Source organism: Pithys albifrons, chromosome 15 (genome assembly GCF_047495875.1).
Source record: "Pithys albifrons albifrons isolate INPA30051 chromosome 15, PitAlb_v1, whole genome shotgun sequence".
Taxonomy (NCBI): domain Eukaryota; kingdom Metazoa; phylum Chordata; class Aves; order Passeriformes; family Thamnophilidae; genus Pithys; species Pithys albifrons.
Window position 1 is genome coordinate 16,143,233 of NC_092472.1, and position 19,062 is coordinate 16,162,294.

General features: G+C 47.0%; 1 protein-coding gene across 5 annotated transcripts in view; it reads left to right on the forward strand.

The window, feature by feature from the left end:
- The window catches only part of KLHL3 (kelch like family member 3), a 58,170-nt gene that overhangs the window by 19,465 nt on the left and 19,643 nt on the right, over positions 1–19,062 (forward strand). For 3 of the 5 annotated variants that reach the window (XM_071570530.1, XM_071570526.1, XM_071570527.1), the window contains 4 exons: positions 2,347–2,463; positions 5,450–5,556; positions 10,662–10,783; positions 18,372–18,534. In XM_071570530.1, coding sequence (XP_071426631.1) covers positions 2,347–2,463; positions 5,450–5,556; positions 10,662–10,783; positions 18,372–18,534 — 509 coding nt within the window. Of the gene's footprint in view, positions 1–1,375; positions 1,471–2,346; positions 2,464–5,449; positions 5,557–10,661; positions 10,784–18,371; positions 18,535–19,062 lie in introns of those variants that run through there. The other 2 variants (XM_071570528.1, XM_071570529.1) reach the window with 2 other exon arrangements.

Sequence of the window (19,062 nt, forward strand, 5' to 3'; positions counted from 1 at the left end):
TTGTTTGTTTCCTGTACATGTTTTAGCTTTGGGATGTGAAAGCTCAGTGAAGTCCTGTGCACTTCCAGGGCTTTGCTTTTCCCTCCTTGGCTCTGTCGTGCCACAGGGACAGGTTTAGCTGTTTAAAAAGTGAAGGTTTCTGCTGGGTGTTTAAAGCTGTGGTCAAATTTCACTTGGCTCAAGATTTCAACAAGGGCTTTTGATACATACAACACTGAGGCTTAGCTGAGTTTGGCTGTGTCCTAGAGCAAGGAGTCTTCCTCACTGGAGTGACACTGGGATTAGCTCAGTTGGTTAAAACTTGGTTACAATAATGCCAAGGTCATGGGTTCAATCCCCTGTGTGGGCCATTGACTTGAGAGTTGGACTTGATGATCCTTGTGGGTCCCTTCCAACTCAGAACAGCCTGTGATGTCTGTGAGTGTGCAGGCTTGGAGAAGAGCCGAGTGCCAGTGCTGCTCCATGCCCATGGACACCTCTGGCAGTACGTGCAGCACAGAACGAGCTCAGCTTTCTTCAGGGATAGCAAAGCTGGTTGTGCCGTTGCCTGGTACCAGTTCCCTGAATACTGAACATTTAACACAAGATACTCTCCCTTCTGATTTTTTTCCTTTTAATCCAGCCATACTGAGCTAATTGGATGAGAACTGTAACGGGATTTGGGAAGTTGTCCCCCTCACTGGGACATGTGCTGTGTGATGCTGTGCTCAGCCTTGTGGCTTCACTTATGACTGAAAATATTTCACTTGCTCAGCAAAGTGAAAGAATTGGACTTGGCTGTTTTTTGGCATTAACCTTTGTCTCAGGCACAAAGCTGGAGGCTGCTCAGTATGCAGGAGTGTATTTGAGCTGTGTGCAGCTTGGCTGCTGTGCAGCCTTTGCTTCGAGAGGAAGGGCAGTGCAGCCCACCAAAGACAGCTGGGGGGTGAAGAGCTTTCTGTGCCCTCAAGGGACACAGTGATGGTGACAGCCACCTTGTCAGGAGCAGGCAGTGGGGAGGGTGTGATGTTCAGCAAGGACCTCACACTGTCAAGGGGGTTGTTAATTGTGAATGATGTGTTTCTCAAAGGGGAAGTCATTGTGTATGGTATACATGTATATGGATATATATGTGCATACATGGACACCTCAGCAGAGGCTGGTGGGCTGTTCTGGGCAAGGATCCCTCCACCCTTCCTGGCTGCATTCCCTTCTTCAGACATCACCTTCTGGTCACCAGTAGAGCCAAAGTGCTGGGCTGACCAGACAGTCGGTTTATCCTCATTCAGCCTCTTTTATCGTGGTACAGGCCCAGCTAAGAAAGGGGAGAGGGCACAAAGGTGAAGCTGAAGCAGACTGTCCTTTGGAAGGAAGGCCCTGAGAAGGTCTTTTGTCAGGCACGTGGTGGTGATGGAGTTGCCTCCCAAGGTCTGCCATTCTCTTGGATTTGGCTTTCGACATGGACAGCCCTCCTTGACTTGCCTTTGCCTGGTGAGGGTTTGAGGGGTGAGCCATGGGTGTGAGCAGAACAGGGACCTGCCTCAAAGTGCTGCTTCTTTCATAGGTGGAAACCTTTAGCTGCAAGTGATTTCACATGTTTTCAGATGAGGGAGGTGAAGATATTGACCCGATGTCAATTCTGTGCAAAGAGCCAATGCTCCCAACAAAGTAATGAGGACACGTATGTGCCTTAGGCACCTGTTGGCCTGGTTAAACACAGCACAGAACTGTGTGCTTCTGGTTTGACACTGACTGCAGAGCTGGTGGTTCTGCTAGGAAGGTTTAATAATTCATTCCATACATTTCAGTGGCAATAAATAGACCTATTTCTAAAATGGAAATGGGATGTGGCCTCAGTAAAGATAATGCTTTGGAAGCTGGGCAAGGAGTTTTAATAGTCCTTTTCTACTTGCCTCTGTAGAAGATACAAGTCATGTGTTGTGTGCTTACCTTTTTCAGATGGGACATTGAAGACTAACCTTCTCTTTCTCTGTATGAATGTTAACAAATCCGTGGTAGTTCCCTCTGCTGAAGTCTATTTCTATTCAATGAGGCAATTATGTTTGGGCTTGAATTTCAACTTATACTGCTTTCCTGGCTTGAAGCCTATAAGACTGGGCTTTGTCCTCAAGTGGTTGGCACTTCTCTTTTCTTCCCTGCTGACTGAAATGTAGTCTGAATTGGCTTTCAACACCCAGGCAGAAGTTGCTGCATTTTGTGATGCTCTTCATGTGGTGAACCTGAGCTGACTAACAAACATACCAATAACTCCGTCCTTAATACCCTGTGCTGCAGTTTTCCTGTGCTCCTTATAAAAAGTGCCATTGAATCAAACTTTCTGCTGCTTTTTTTTGTCTCTGTCTCCAGCATTAAGCAGAGTCCTCGCTCCCCTGAGGCAGCTGAAGATGAGAAGGACCAGCGCACAGTGACTGTCAATCCCTCTCACATGAGAAAGGCGTTCAAGGTCATGAATGAATTACGGAGGTACATTTTTCACTTACTGGGCACCCTCTCTGGTTTAGCAGAGTTGTGCTGATTGGGAGACTTAGAAAATGTGCCATCTTTGTTACAGCTAGTGGTTGCATGTAGAGAATTAAACAACAAGTGGGAAGGTGTAATATTGCCCTTCTGTGGTGGGTTGCTCTCCCCAGGCTCAGACCTCTGTCTTCCCCACAGAAAGAGCCAGCTGTGGCTCAAAAATATTATCTAAACAGTAGCCTTCATTTATAGATGAGAATTCATTTAGTCTTTTCCATTACTTACAGCAAGTTCAGCTGTAAACTCTGTTCTTAACTGAGGTAATGGTCTGAAACCCAATAATAGAACATTATAGACATTAAGACACCTACACGTAATTACAGACTGAAGATTATTAATGTACTGTTCTTAGTCTCTTTAACTAGCAGCATCACTCAGTCTGGGCTTAGCTCTCCAAAGTAAGGGGTGAAAAAAAGGCAAGTACTCAGGAAGAATGTCAGCACTCTACTTGTACATTGAAAAATCCTGATATTAGTTAAAAGAGAACACCTTGGTCTCTACACAGCTGTGTGGGTACAGGGAGAATGGAGGCTGGAAAAATATCTGTGAACAGTCTTCTGTCATCACTGCTGTCATCACATCAGCAGTGTGGTGGCAGTGGTTCAGCCTGAGTTGTTTCCTGCTTGCTGTTATCTCACAAACCAAATAGAAGGTCAGCAAGCACTGGAGTTCTTTACCATTCAAATAGACTTAGAAACCAAATTTTTAAAAAGATTCCTATGGGAAATGTGTGTGTCATACACGTGACTGTAGGTGCTCCCTCGCAGCTGGGGTGGTGTGGTGAAATCAGGTAACACCTTTGCTCTTCATGCAGTCTCAAAGTACTCCTAAAATGCTGTAGTAGCTCCCTCTCCTCAGTGGATTGTTTTCTGGTGTGGAGGATTTGAAGTGTTTCCTTTCACAGATACTTGACAGTGATTCTCTGTTGCATAGGAACAGAAACTGGAAATACTGTAACAGTTACCTGAAGCAGAGTATACTATAATTTTTTGCTGTAATTTTTTTCCTTTTAACTGGCATCCCTCTGGTCCTTTCTTTGTACTGAAAGCAAAGGATCTGAAAATAAAAGTTTGTGCAGCTATATTCAGACATCTATCGTGCTACTATTATTCCTTTGTTAATTGAATCACAGTGGGAATAACTGGAGATGGACAATGTTTCTTAGTGCCTGTGGTTAGCCAGATCTTGTGCAATACTGAAAGCTGCCCTTAAGCACCTGTTTGATGTTTTCATCTTCTGGTACTCCTTTTTTTTTTTTTTTTTTTTTTTTTTGTGTGTGTTTGTGTGTGTGTGAGCTCCTGCTGCTGTTTTGGAATATACACTTTCCACATCTATTGTGTGTGCACTGAGCCTGTGATCTGTTAAGCTGTCAACAATCAGTGTTAGTAGGTACCTTGAGTAATGGTGCCTCCCTTCACATGCATCCACAAATCTCATACAGAGGGTCTAGAAAAGTCTTGCTAAGCCTTTCAGCCATTTATTATATAGAATCATAGAATTGTTTATGTTGGGAAGCACCTCCAGGATCGTTGGGTCTGACCATGAACCCAGCACTGCCACGTTCACCACTAAACCGTGTCCATAATGTCACTTAGGCTTTCAGGTTTCAAATGGAGAAAATGTAGATGAAATTAATTTTATGAGGGGTCCTTTAGATGAGTGTAATACAAAGAGGAATTGAACAGAGCACATTTTACATAAACTGAAGAATATGAGAAAGCTTCCATTAAGGGACTAGTAAAGAGCTCCTCTGATTGCCCTTACCCCTTCCAAACTGGGGTGAACATAGAGTACAGACTACCAGTTGTTACTTTCTTCCTGTTTTCCAGCTTTAACCCTCTGCTTCACATGTGTTTTGTTCACATATTTCAATATATGGATGAGACCTACCCAGTCCATTAGAACCTCTGTGTATGTTTATTTGATAATGCAGTTTCCTAAAGACAAAGTTCAGTGTGGAGATAAGCGCTTCTGAAGAGAAGGCAACATCTAGATTTACAGACACTGATCCTTTTTCAGGCTTGACATTTGAAAAGAACACCCCTAGTTTGCATTTGTATGCTTAAGCATCTTAAACCAACTTATTGGGAGGCTGAGCACTTCTTGCTGTCGGCATCTGCGGAGCTCTGTGCAAACATTAACTAATGAATCCTCAAAGGACATTCGTGGGGCGAGTAGAAAAGGTCACTCGTTAATGAAGTGACTTTTCCAAAGCTGTACAATGAGTCAGTGGGGAAGCTTAGAAGTTTTTTTTGGGTTTCTGTCTGGAATCCTCTTCTTTGTCCCAGTGATTCTTAATCCCAGACTAATTCACAAGGTAAAGGAAGTCCTCAGGCTCGTGGATAAACTCCTGTGATTGACACCTCCTCTCTGGCAGATGGCTGAGGCAGCCCCTGCCCTTAGCAGTGCCAGGACATGTTCTGGTGGTTATGTTCTTTAAGGCCAAGCTTGGAAGAAGTACAGAAATCCCTTCATTTTCCATTCTTTTCTTGTGGAAAGATGGAAGTGCTGCTGGTGTTCCCTTGCATGGCTATTTCTTGTCTTATGGATCCACTAGAGCCTGGCTCCAGGAAGTTCACAGGCTCTTAAACTCTTCTGTGCCTCCTCCAGGTTCTACCTGTCTGGGAGGTGGAAGGAGCCCCTTTACCCTTCATTCCTTGGGCAGCATATATGCCTAGTTTGGCTTCCAGGTTTTTTCCCTGGGAAAAACAGATCCACAGGTAGGGCTGCAGCATCAGGAGGGTTCAGGCTTTGCTTTTTAGGATAGTGATAGGAGCTGGTAGCTGAAGGATTAGAGGACCTTCCACTGGGATTTGGTGGGAGCTCAAGTGCCGTGTCTGCAGTGGTGGGTCTTTTTCAGACTATACCAATGTAGCTTTTTGCCTGACCAGGAATTCTGGAATGATCTTTGCCTTTTCTGGTGTTCTTACAGCAAGAGGCTCCTGTGTGATGTGGTGATTGTGGCCGAGACCGTGGAGATGGAGGCCCACCGCGTGGTCCTGGCGGCCTGCAGCCCCTATTTCTGTGCCATGTTTACAGGTACTCTGTGTGACACCAGACACTGTTCTTGGGTCAAAGGGCCATGGCAATCCTGAGGCCTCAGGCTGTGTGTCTGTGAGGAGCTGCAGCACAGGCACAGGGTTTCCTTGAGAGAGAAAGGATACAGAGAGGTCTGCAGTTTGCTAAACTCGATGGATGATGCTGGTCACCCCTGACTAATTCCTTCAGGCATGGAGTGTGGGGTGGTTGTGGGGCTGTGGGGTGAGTGGGCAGCATGTGGGTCACAGGTTACTATGGGGTTTGGCTCACTTGCTTTTTGGGTTATTTTTATTCCCCCTAACAAGAGCTTGGGTCATGAAAACATTATTACCATCAAGCACGTGTGCAGTGCCCTAAATGTTCATGGTGCACATCAAAGAAGTTGCTGGCACAGGAGTTGTAGTTTCAAGGCTCAGCCCTGCCGACACTGATTTGGCAGTCACAGATGTTTAATCTCCCATGGCACTTTTTTCCTGCTGCCTGAAATAACACCGTTGTTCTCTGGATCCCTGTGTGTTTTAGCAGCCCTGCTTTTTGGCAGGGTGTGTTGCTGCAGTCTGGTATGTTTTGGTGAGGGCAGAAGGGAAGAGGAGGACAGAATTCTTGCTCTGTAGCAGGTGCCCTTTGAAGTCCATGCCCAGGCAGAGCGGCAAAAAAAGCCAAAGAAATTCATGCCAATACTGAGGCAGGGGACTGACCAGCTTATTTAAGTCATTCTAGTAAAATTAGTCATGTCAGGAACTCCTTAGCTTCCTTCCTTTTCCTTGCCCTCCTTTCCAGGGTAGGAACTGACTTAACCAAGTACAGAGAATGATTTTACACCCCAGGGAATGGGTGTTACTGTCCCTGAGCTTCAACATAAATGAGCTTCAGGGGTTTTACCCCTGTTTTGTGTTCATTTTTGTGGTCTAGGGCTTGGTTCTTCCTTTTAAAAGCCTTGAGATTAGACCTGGTTTATTTTGCTTTACTGGAAGCAGAACACAGTATTTCTGAGGAAAGAGCTTGTCATTTGTGAAGCGTTTTTCCCTTCTGTAACGGAGGTGGGGGGAAAACCTCAGGTGTAAACAGGTGTCTGAATGTGAGAGGACATGTGAGGCCATGGTGGCTTTATCAGTGTGGTGAGCTCAGGTGCAGAGCATTTGTATTTTCTAGGGCACTGGTCTTGCACCCTGAGTTTGGTGTTGGCTGTGGTGGTGAGGCAGAGGAGCCAAGGCTTGCAAGAGCTTGTGATGCTCGTTCCTGATGAGATGTTTAATAAAGGAAAACTCTTGGAAAAACCCTCTGATCCTTAGAGGTCATCTGAGCGGGAAGGTGGTGGTGCAGGGCTGCTCATGTTTCCATGCAGGAATTCTCTGGGCCGTGTAATCCCTCATGCTGTGAGTTAAACAGTAATCAGCTAAGCAGGGTCATGTGGCTGCTCAGCAGCTCCCCTGGGCTGGGTGACAGCCTGGGCAGCCGCCTGTCCCCTCCCTCTGACACGTCCCAGGGGCCAGAGGGTCAGCAAAGACCAGTTCTCCTTTGCTTTCAGTCTGGCTAGTCCGAAATTTCTAAGGTTTGGATTGTCTTGCAAAGATGGGAGTGTGTGATCTTCAGCTGTGTGGGAGTTCACTCCCTGGGAAGGGGCAGTTTAAAATCACAGCTTCAACAGGAGCTGGTGGTCGTGACTCGATTGTTTTGCACTGCACATCAGTGATGTAGCCCAGCCATGGCTCAGGGGTAGCCCCACCACGGGGGTTCTCAAGAGCTGCCTGTGCACACTGAGTTCCCACTGAAGGAGCAGCCTGGTGGGGGTGTGGGCAGCTGGAGGGTCCCCCAGCAGTGCCTGCAGCCACGCTGGGAGGGAGTGATCAGCGTGGAGCTGTGAACAGTTGGAACCAAGCAGACCTGCTGCTCATCCACCTTCGCCTGCTGCTTGCTCTGCAGGCTCTGTCCCTGTCAGCTGAGCCTGACTTGGGAGCCCTGAATGACCTTGTCATGGCCTTGGGGTCTTTCCTAAACCACCTGGTGTGCTCTGGGTAGGCATTCCTCTTTGGACCAGCCTTGGGAAGTCTGAAAATGGGTAGGCACATCTTCCATTTGTGTCTTCCACTGCTGAAGGAGAGATGGGACCCAGCACTCCCTAACTGAGTGTCCTGTTTCATACTGGTTTTCTAGAGGATCTTGGACGGTGTTTGATCCTCACTGGCACCATTCTGTGGGGATAATTACAACAGTAATTTCTGTCCATTTAGAAGAAAACACAATCATTGCAGAAAGGGTAAACAAATACTTCAGTGATGCTGCCAGGACTGCTCCTGTGAGATACCTACGGAACTTTGGAAATGCTGAAGAAGGAAACAGGTTTCATGTGCTCTGCCTTGCAGGTCTCGTGCTGCTTCAAAGCACTCACCCCATGTGTGAGAGGCTGTGGTTTTGTTATCTGATGCACTTGTATTCTCCTTCAGCACATCTGTGACTCTGGAAGCAGCCAAAGCTGTTGCTGTGCACTGGGAAGGCTCTCTGGAGTGCTGTGCGTGGGAGGCAGGGCAGGCTGCAGTGCTGGGTAAACAGGACACTGTGAACTGCTGCAGTTTGGAGGGTGGTTTATCTTGTGACAGAGCAGAGCTCTGCTCTCTCCCTGCCCTGCTGAGCAGAGGGGAACAGAGGTTTCCTGGATGCAGGAAAGCTGTGCCTTCGTGAGGGGCTGGTGTCTGCAAAGTCTGATCCCTAAAGAGGGTCTGCTTGGAGCCATTCTGCCTGTTTTACCTGCCTTTACTTCCCCATGCCTTGTCCCCTGTGTCTCCCTGACTCTGCCTGGCCCCAGGGGTGCAGGGATGGGTCTGGGTAGTGCCTCCTGCAAGGCAGCCCTTTCTCACCACAGTCCTTATGAATGAGAGATGGTGGTAGTGCCTTGAATTACTCTGTAATTAAGATATCAGGGAAGGCTTGAGTTTGACTCAGGAAAGACAGCCTAGGAGTTGGGTTTGGTTGGCATTTTCTTGGAAGAGATGTGGGAGGAGATGCCTTCTTTTACCCACCATTTGGCAGCCTCAGCTGTGCCTCAGAGGGCTGTACTTGCCCTGGCTCTGTGCTTGCCTGTGCCTGGTCTGCACCAATCCTTGCCTCGGTTTCCTTGTGGTGTCTCCAGGTCCTTCCTTGCTCCACAGCACTAGAGGCATCTCCACCCTGTGACAAGTGGGAGAACTCCATCCCTCGGAGCTGGATCCCATCTGACTGTGGGTGCAGCACACGAGACTCCCCTCCCGTGGTGCCTGGGCTGGCACTGCAGCGGAGGCAGCGGGGGCTGTTGGTATGCAGGGCTGGCAGCTTGCTGGTGGGTGTGGGAGCCCACACAGCTTTTATTTTTGTTGCCTGTGTCACATGAATGCCACAAGGACAGATGATGTTATCAGATTGGTCCCTCCAAGCTATTTCTGCATCGATCTCTGGCTGTGCAAGGCTGAGCCTCCTCTCTGCTCCACGAGTCCCACAGGGCTCTGACTGCTCGTCCTCTCTGTGCAGGTGGGGTTTGGTGGTTGCTCCTCACATGCACCACAAGGATGATGGGAACTGTTCTCAGAAGCACCCTCTCTCATCTCTGGAGATGTGTAGGATATTTTTGGGGTAGGAAGTGTGTGAAGATGACATTTTGCCAATTAAAAAGTCCTACCAGCTTTGAAGGCCTCCCAAATGTAGGTCGTTTATCCCTTTGTACTTGTACATTTGTATTCATGGGCTTCTCTGGGTAACATTTTATTATTTAATTTTAAAAATTGAATTTGGGGCAAATATTATTTTGCTTCTTGGGGCCTTGCTGACTCTTGTGGTCTCAGCCCACTCCTGTTATTTACCTTCTTACTCGCATAAGTGAAGTCATCAAAGTTCAGTCTGCAGGATCCAGATTTTGCCCAAGCTTGGACCCCCTTTAGCATCTGACTCTGCTGAGCACTTGGTGTGCTCAGCCACGTCCTGTCAAACCCTGCACAGAGGTGTAGGCTGTAATTACTTCTATAGGCTGCAGGAAATATTTTTCCACTTAATCCCACAGCAGTCCTGAGTCACCGGATTTCTGAGAGTGGTGATTATTCATGCCCAGGTTTAAGAATTGACATTTCTTCATGCTCTCCTTTGTTCAGCTTTGTTTTTTCACCTATCATTTTCTTTCCGCTTGGGAGTTTGCTCTTTCTTTTCTGTGGTTCCTCAAGATCTCGGTGATTAAATCCCAGGTGAGGTCACTGTGTGGGTGGATGGTGGAAGGGCCCCGGGGAGTCCTTTCTCCTCCCCACAGCTGCTTTTTTTCTCCTGTCATGTGGAGGGGTGTGAAGGTGTGCAGAGAGCTCTGGGTCATGAATAGGCTCTTACACAGATACAGGGCTTTGCTTCTGTATCCAGAGGGGACATTATTGCTCCAGTTCTGCCTGAGTTTAAGTCATGGATTTGGAGAAAGGATGGAGGTGTGAGGTTGGGAAAGTGAGAGATGAGAAATACGTGTTCCTGTGTGGATGTTTTGCATGAGATGTGTCTGTGATGGATGGTCTTCAGCAGGTAATTTAGGAGAGAAGCTTGCTGGATGTGACTGCTCCCCTCTGTGCTTGTTTCCCTGAGCAGGTTTCAGCTTCTTCCTAAAGAAAGACAATAAGACTGCATTGCTTTTTCTGTAGGGTATGCCCCAAAACACTCTGATGAGCTGTTGCAACATACCCATCTGCCCAAGTGTATATATATATATTAAAAAAAAAATTAAAAAAATTTCAAAAAGCCTTCCTAAGACTTGTCCACAGTCTCTTTGAGCCTGTCCCTGTATTAAGACATAGTTGAGGGACATACAGGGGATTTTTGTTTAGCTCTAATATTTGTTCAAATGCAGGAGAACCATGGCAGGTTCTTTTCTGTCAAGAAATGGAGCTTGTTGCATCTATTGACTTGTTTAGTTTTACACTATTGTCCCCAGTGTTGAGTTTTTTTTAGCTGGCATTAGAAGGCCTCTGGGAGTCTCACTGTTGTTCTTCCATGGTCAGGGATAGTGCCAGGCAGTCTTGTAGTCAGACACCAGGAGAACATGCTGGATGTGTGGGGAGCAGGTTCTGCAGAGCAAACTGTAACTGTCCTTTTGGAATGCATTTCAGGAGACATGTCTGAGAGCAAGGCCAAGAAGATTGAGATAAAAGACGTGGATGGCCAGACCCTGAGGAAGCTGATTGATTACATCTACACCGCTGAGATTGAGGTCACAGAAGAGAATGTGCAGGTAAGGTCTGGTTCAGCACTTCCCATGGAGAACCAAGTGAAAAGCTTGGAACTCAAAGGCACAGGTTCTTCAGGGGTGAGGGATCTCCTCGGGCTGCAGAAAGTAAAAGGTTGAGCTTGAAAAGAGCTACTTCCAGCCTCTGTTTAGTCTTGAGGCACTTCAGTGATTTCCCTGCACTTAAGTCATGTTGCGTTTAGCTTTTGTGTTGGACTCTTATAACAAGAAGCTGTGCTGACTTGTGGGTCAGTCTGTCGAAGGTCAGAATAGACTCAAACAACAGTGAGTCAAACGTTTTAAGGCCATGGCAGAGGAATCTGGCTGTTAGTTTTTAAATTCTTCTGGGCAGTTTGAGTTGTTTGGCAGAGCTTTGAGTGGAAGATATTGTTCAAATTCAGGGCATTCTTCTTTTTTTATTTTTGAGTGTGTGTGTGCACTCTGTCTTAAATTTCTGGGAGGTAAATACTTGTCCAGAAGTGGAAAGAGTAATTGAAAGGCAGCCTACAGATAAAGTAGAGTGCTCAGGAAGAGAGTGTTTCACATGGCTGTGGCTGCTGGTAAAGTTCTTTCTTTGACTCTACTTGTATTTGGGATAAGAAAAAGGCTCTGCACTTAGGCCTTCATTTCTGGAAGGGATGCTGAGAACTCGTGTGTGGACGTGCTTTTGGGTTGGTGTCTATTTTTGTTTGCAAGGGGCAATCTGAGCCTATTGTCCTCCTCTCTGTGACTTGGATGTTGGTCAGGGCAACAAATCTGTGTCCATGATGCTGGAGAAAGGCAGTGCTGCTGTGTGCATTTTATTGACCTAATTAACATGGCAAAATTAGTCTGGTTCTGCTTGAAATGAGGTTCTTGCTGTGAGCTCTTCTGCTCCGATCCCTGAGGGAAGTGCGGGTTGTTGCTGACCAATTGCTCCTGACAAAACCCTGAGCTATGCCCACTTTGCCATCCTTCATGACCCAAGTCTGGGGGGGCCTTTTCTTGCCCCTTCTGCCCTCCAGTTTTACCAGCTTGGCTTTCTGGTCTGCTCTCAACCCATCAGTGTCACAGTGGTGGGAGTTGGAGCGTGGTTGCCCTACGGTGACACTGAGGACCATCAGGGACACCTCCAATGTGCCATTACAGCAAAGGAGCTGAGACTCAAACCCTGCTGTGGGTGACTTGGACTGGCTGTCTGCTGTGTGACCCACCCTCAGGGCGTCTATAGTCAGGATCATCAGGAGCTGAGACACAACATTGCTCAGTAGGGAACTGGGGTGGAGCTCCTTGGACCTCTGGGACCTTCTATTGCTGGAGGAAAAATGACATTCACATGCTCTCAGGCTGGAATCTTTCTCTGTGGGAAATAGGAAGGCTATACCCACGTGCTTTCTGAAACTTATGCTCTCCCTCCATGCTGCTGGTTGCTGGGTGGCTCAGAAGCTCCCACTCAGCACGTGGGAGCTCGGGATGCCATCTGTGCCCAGCCAGCCTGCCGTGAATGGAGCTTGGGAAGTGTCTGTGCCAGCTCTGGCTGCGTTCCCAGGGGAGCATTTTGGTGCTCCAGCTGCACCTGGGTGTAAACAGGGCTGTGGGAGCTGGAGCAGGCTGAGAGCTGGCACTGCCCTGCTCTGCCTTGGCAGGCTGGGTCAGCCCAGAAGGTCTGGGAAAACTCCAGGTGTTCCCTTTTCCAAGCAACTGGAAAGCTCTCTTTTTTAGTAAACCCTATCCAAAGTCTGCCTTCTGTGGCCCAGGGATCACAAGGAGTTAAAGTAAGATCCCTGTCTGTATTTTGGCTTTCATCTCTCAGACAGTAAGAGGAAAAAAATGTAAGTTTTGAATACTAAGGTTTGGGCATAGTGTTTTTTCCCAGTCTATTAAACCAGGTCCTTTCACTGCAGGATTTATTTCAGGAACCACTCTGTGAATAACTCTTTAGGCTAGAGGTAAATTAATTCTTGGAAGCTAAAAAATGAAGCTGTTCTACTGCAAGATTAACTGACTATTTTAAATTTTATTAAATGTTTAAAGTGTTCATGCTGAAAATGTTTTATGGAATTTAATATAATTTTGTGATGAAAGCAATAGAAAGATCCTGTCTCTGAGTGTTTTACTCTGAACAAAATGCCATAAACAGGTTAATGTTCACCTGCAGCCACAAGAGGAAAAGTCTGCAGAAATGAATATACTGTGATTTGTTGGCAAGTTTCACATCAGTGAAGGCAAAAAGAATGCACAACAAAAATTAAGCTTCTTGCAGTCTGTGGTTTGGATTAGCAATGTCAGCCTGAGGAGGAAGGTTTGGTTCTTTGCATCATCACATCCTGATGCACAGCTTTGGGTCATCCATCAGTGCCCCTCCCTCCCTCCCTCCCTCCCTCCCTCCCTCCTTGAGCACAGTGAGACTTTCTCTTTGCCCAGCAGGTGCCTCCTGGGGGCTGTCACTGCCATGCCAGGCACTCTGATTCTCCAGCAGGGCAAGGCTGCTTTTTTTAAGGAGCTTTTCAGACTTCCTCAGTAGGTGGAAGAAGCAATTTCTGGGTAATTTCACTGTAGAAACTACAGAAAAACAAAAAAAGATTGCTCAGTGGCATTAACTGAGCAGGTACAGCCAAGCTACTAAAACTTGTGAATAAATGAAAAGACAGTATCTTGTCAGTGAGCAAAATAAGATGAGAGCAGAATAGAAATGAGAAGAAGATGAGCAGCAAAGGTGCCATGGAGTGCAGGAATGAATGTTCCCAAGTGTGCTCAAATGCTGAGCAGTGCCCAGCATTTCACAACAAGAAGCTTTTTTACAGTATTTTTGTGATTTCTTTTCTAATAGAAAGCTGTATTTTTTTTGTTTTTATAGGCCTGGTATGAATTCAGGAAGTGAGACTCCCTTTTTCTAAGCTTGTGTTTCTGTAGCTGATTGTACAATGAAATGACACAGGGCTTTTTGTTTTGTTTTTCATGTAAGGAAGGATGTGTGTACAAAGGGCCAAGCCTTTACAGTCAGTTCCAGTTATCATCTGTACACTGAGTTCCTGGGGGGTGTCATCCAATTTCTCCTCAAGATTATGTCCCAAATGTTCAGGCAAAGGGGATTTTCAGCCCACCTGAGCCCTGTGAAGGGAATTCTCCCTTCTAACCCTACTGGGGGCATATAGGTAAGAATTGCAACAAATTCCAACAAATGCCATCCTGCTTCATCTGCTGGAACTTCATTCATAGGATGAGGTTTCAAGGCAGTGTAGATGCAGCAGTAGGAAGGCTCAGGGATGATGGATGATGAGAGACTTCTGTGCTGAGCAGCATTTTACCTCTGAACATGCCTTTGGGATTGAGCCTCCCACTTATTTGGAAGGCTTGGAACAGAGAGAGAATTTCTGTCTTTATTGCAGTCATGTTGTAGCTTCAGTAAAATTCCATCCTGGGATTTCTGTCACCATTCCTTCTGTTCCTCTTCTGTTGCACCCCACATCAAGGTTGGTTGTAAAGATTCATCTGCATGACAGAAGGATCTCATTCATTTGAAGGTGGAGCTTGATACTTTAATTTAGAAGGAGATTGTGTCATGAAGTTTTCTGCAAAAGGAAGGAAAACTAAAGTGAGTTCTTGGATGCTCATGGGCAGCCCTGGTTGACTTCAGTGGAAGACATGGCAGAGCACAGGGCCTGCTGCTCCCTTCCTATGTGGAGTAGCTGGTGGTTTTGACACATCAAGGACTTGAATTTTTCAGTTATGTCTTGATTTTGCAGCTGAAGTGGCTGCATTGCTGCTTTCCAACACTTCTATCCAACCTGCCAGCTCAGAGTGATGGGAACAAAGTACAATGATGGGGAAGCTCAGCCTGGAGTACTTGAGCAGATCTGAATGAAGAGGAAATCTGGGAAGAGCCTCCTCGTTCTTCAAGGTGGTCCTGTGGCTACAGCTGGACCTCTGGCTCCAGACACAGCCCCTCCTCAGTGTGTCCCAGCCATCCTTACTGATGATACTTCATTACTTACAGGCAGCCTGAGAATTGCCCTCCCAGTTAAGAAAGTCATTACCATTCAGGTTGTAATGATTCCCTGGGAAAAGTCCTGATTAACCTGCCTTCACAATTAAATTCTTATGAATGCTGTTGCCACTTGTGAGAGGTGTCCTTGTGTGCAGCCACAGTCTGAGATAGGGATCATACCGAAAGAACTAAATCAGCTGGCTGGAGGAAGGAGATATTGAAACTGTCAGCTTTGCAGGCATAGCAATTGTCATAAAAACGACTTGAGAAAAGAGGAGAAAAGCTTTGCTGGGAGCTGTCCTATTTGCATTTCAGAAGTGTGCTGCTGCACCTCAGCTTTTCCTACGCATTTAGGACTTCACAGCAAGGAAGGAGAGTTGTGTGGCAGATGCAGTTTTGATGATAAAGGGGTGCTAAGTGGGTCAGTTCATCACCCTTCCCCCTGCTCATTCCACAAGGTGCAGCTATGGTAGGTGCAAGCCCGGGGTGAGGCAGAGCAGCTTTCAGCAATAAATCAGGGCTGTCTTCCTCCCTGGAGCCAAAGCTCCTTGCCATGGATCATCCTGGATTGCTGGGGGTCCTGGTCCATGGTGAGGCTGACTCCTCTGAGTGGGGGGCCCTTCTTAGACCTATGGAAAGTCTTTTAAATTGGCTTGGCCTAATAGAAAGGGGAGGAGAAAGTTGTGGATGTGGTACCAGAGGACTGTTGGAGGTGTTTCCACAGATTTATTCCACGGTTTAACCAAGGGATGATGTGTCTGAAGTTGGAGAAGGTAGATCAGGAGGGAAGTTACCAAATGCTCCCATCATCTCTCTCACTTCTACATCCCTTGTGCTTCTCTCTCATCTCTGTGTCCCTGGTCCTTCTCATTCCTGCTCCTGGGGAGGTTTTGTGGCACTCTGATCCCATCACTCATGCCTCTGCCTGGGCCATTTCATCCCAGGTGGAGCATTTAAGTGGAAGCGCTGCTGTTCACCCCGTGTTCTGCCTGGGAGCAGTTCAGGAGCAATAAACCCTAATTGCCATCCTTGCACTCAAAAGACACATTACACTAATGTAGTTTTATCTCCACTACTCACGCAGTTTAGAGCAGTTCATTTAAAACTGCATATTTTACCTGCCTTGCAGACGCAAAATCCATTAATTTCTCTGGTCATGGGTTCCCCTGGGAGAGTGCCTGGGAGCTGTTTCCCTCTTTGGGCAGATGTGCAGCCCCAGCTGTGGCTCTGGATGTGCAGTTGAGAATTAAAGCCAGTACTCTTGTTTGGCTTCTAATTTGACTGATTTGTCAAAGCTGCTTTTAGGCTCCTTTCCCAGTTTTGCAGAGCAGGGATGGTGTGAGTTTTCTTTTGGCCAAGGGTACCTGGAAGGCTGTGTCACAGTAGGGGATTAACCCCAGCATTAATGGATGAATCTTATAGTGACACAGAGCACTTTTGGCTGGAAGATATTCCTAGTTTAAAGACATCAAATGTCTATGAAAGTAATTGCACAGGCAGTTGTATAAAACTTGAGATTGGTATGGAGCCTGCAGAGCACAGCTGGTGCTCTAGATGGTTATGGTTATATGTGTATATATATATAGACACACTCCCCACAGATGAGATTCTGGACATAAATTATTTAGCAAAGCAGTCTCAGTAGTAATAGCAGATAATTTTGAGATAGTTTCAAAACATGAGTGGGTTTTGATACGGAGGCAGAGCTGGTACAGAAGCCAACTCTGTGTAAATTGTTCACAGCTGTTGGAGTTCAAATATTGAGAGCCAAGTCCAGACCCAAGTGAGTAACTTGCCTGGATGTTAATGGGCTGCAGTTTGGTCCTGCTGCATGTTTAGGCAGGGCATTTCCTCTTGTTATTTCTAAAGGAAACAGACTTTGTTCTCGCGGAAATCCTTTGCTTGCTTTTCGCCTTCCCTGGTAAAAACACGATGAGTGTCAGGTCGTTCATCTGGGAAATACGAAAGAGAAAATCCACTCATCTCTTGATAGGCTTTTTATATCCTACTTCTGGGAAGTATTATATAATAATGCCCCTTTCCAAAGGCTGCAGTGGTGTAGGACTCCTCTCAAGCCAACACAAGGCTGTGATAGTAGTGCTGGGATGTGCATTGCATGTGGTGTTAGTGATGGCAGCGAGTGCCTTCTGGGTTTAGAGGCAATATCCCAAACACTGGAGGTAGGCAGCCCACCTGGACTGGCAGGGGTACCTGCTGGATGGATGGATGTGCCCAGGGGAAGCTCTGTGTGCTCTGTGGCCAGAGGGTTTTTGCAGGGAACCTGACTCCTCTCCCCAGAGCCCTTACACTGCTCAGGTGCTCACCTGTCTGCTGGTTCAACTAAACAGAAAGTGGCCCACAGCTAGGTTGCAAAAACCAAGAGCATTGCAATCTTGATTTAATCAAAACCACAAGCTTATCTCCTCCTGGCATCAAGAGGCTTGGGCCAAAACAGGCTCCTGGGTTAATTGATTTCTCTTTTTATTGCTGCCTGTTGGGGTGGCAGCAGCCAGGCACTGTTCAGCTGGGCTGGAGATGGAACACATCAGTGGCTTGGAAGGACCTGGGGCAGGTTGTGAGTGTCCTGCCCTGATGTGGAATGGGACTGTGGTGGCAGAGACATCCTTATCCTTTCCCTGCCATCGAGATCCAGGGAGGTGAATGCTGTTAACCTGTTTGTTTTGTTTAGCAGCTGCTTGGGTTTTTTTGAGCTGGAAATAATGTTCCGGAAATGTGTGCTCAGATGGTGAGCACAGATGCCCAGTTGGAAGGACATGTGTGGAGCAGCCAGAGCTGTGGAAGATCTGGGATAAGACACGTCTGCAGTTGCTGTTTGACATAAGAAAGGAAGTAGCTGATGTCACGGGCTGTAACGTCCCCACTGACTTTGTTTTGTGCTTCCTGTCCTTCTTACTGGCCTCAAAGGTGGCTTTTCCAGCAGATGTCACATTTCTGATCCGCCTCTGTCTCCACATTCCGCACTTAGGTTTGGAGGTACAAAGCAGTACCTCGTTTTCAGAATGAGCCATAAGTGTCCACAGCATTTTATGTGAATGAAAATGAGGGCTATTGGTTTGCATAGTTGGCATGATCTTTCCTGAGAGTCTTGCTGTCCCTAAAACCTTCTTGATCTTCTGGGAACTTTCTCTTCTCCACAGCTATTGGGGCACAAGCCAATATGGTTTGTTGGATATAAGAAAGTTCAAGATTGTGAGGAGTGCTGGGCTGCTATGGGCTCTGAATCTGATGGCAAGGCTTATAAATAGTATAAAGCTCTTCAGGGGATAAAACAATAAATCTGTGTGCAGGAACTACCTGCAGCAAATCCAGAACTCGGATGCACCTATGGTTTCTTGTGTCTTGTCCTCCCTTTACCTGCCCTGAGGTCTTGTGGGGAGAAGATGAGGGGAAGAGCTCCACTTTTAACCCAGCGTGGGAGAGCTATTTCCATCTCTCAGAGCATGAATGGGGATCTTCTGCATATGGATAGAGCTGAAGCTTTAACCTTCCTCCTCACACCCCGCAGGGCTGTGTCCCTGCCTGAAGGGGAATTGCATCCAATTTGTGCAAACTGTGAATCAAACACTCTTTGTAGCTCACTCTAATTCCCTCTTCTTGCCTTTGCAGGTTTTATTGCCAGCTGCTAGTTTATTGCAATTGATGGATGTTAGAAAAAACTGCTGTGACTTCCTTCAGTCCCAGCTGCATCCCACCAACTGCCTTGGCATCCGAGCGTTTGCCGACGTGCACGCCTGCTCCGAGCTGCTGCAACAGGCAAATGCCTATGCAGGTGAGGGAGGGGAGTCCTCCTGGGGGGTTAAACCTGCTCCCAGCCACAGCACCTCATAGGCTGAGCAACGTTCTGCACATCCTGGTTGGTCTTTTCATACTTCTGGTGTTAGAACAGGGAAGGGGATGCTGGGTTGGGTTCTAGAGATGTAACTTTCTGTCAACTTTCTGTCCACATTCTGAAATGTGGTTTGGTCACAGGGGAGCACCTTATGAGGTGAAACCCCCTGATCCTCTGGATTTCAGCCCACAGAATAATTCCTGGGTGTGATCCCCTTTGTGTGCCTGTTCAACTGCTTGGGGTTGGCATGCTGGTGTCCTTGCCATGGACCCTGCCCTGTGGGAGCAGTAGGCAGTGCTGGGCATCCCCACTGAGGGGATAAATGGCACTGGGCAAAATTAAATCCCATGGGTGGGAGTGGGAACACTCAGCTAGAAGTGCCAGGCAGTCTGAGGCTCTGATTTCTGCAGCAATGGGCACTTTCCCCAAAGGTGGATAGCTCATGTTTCCTTCAGAGTGCTTGTGTTT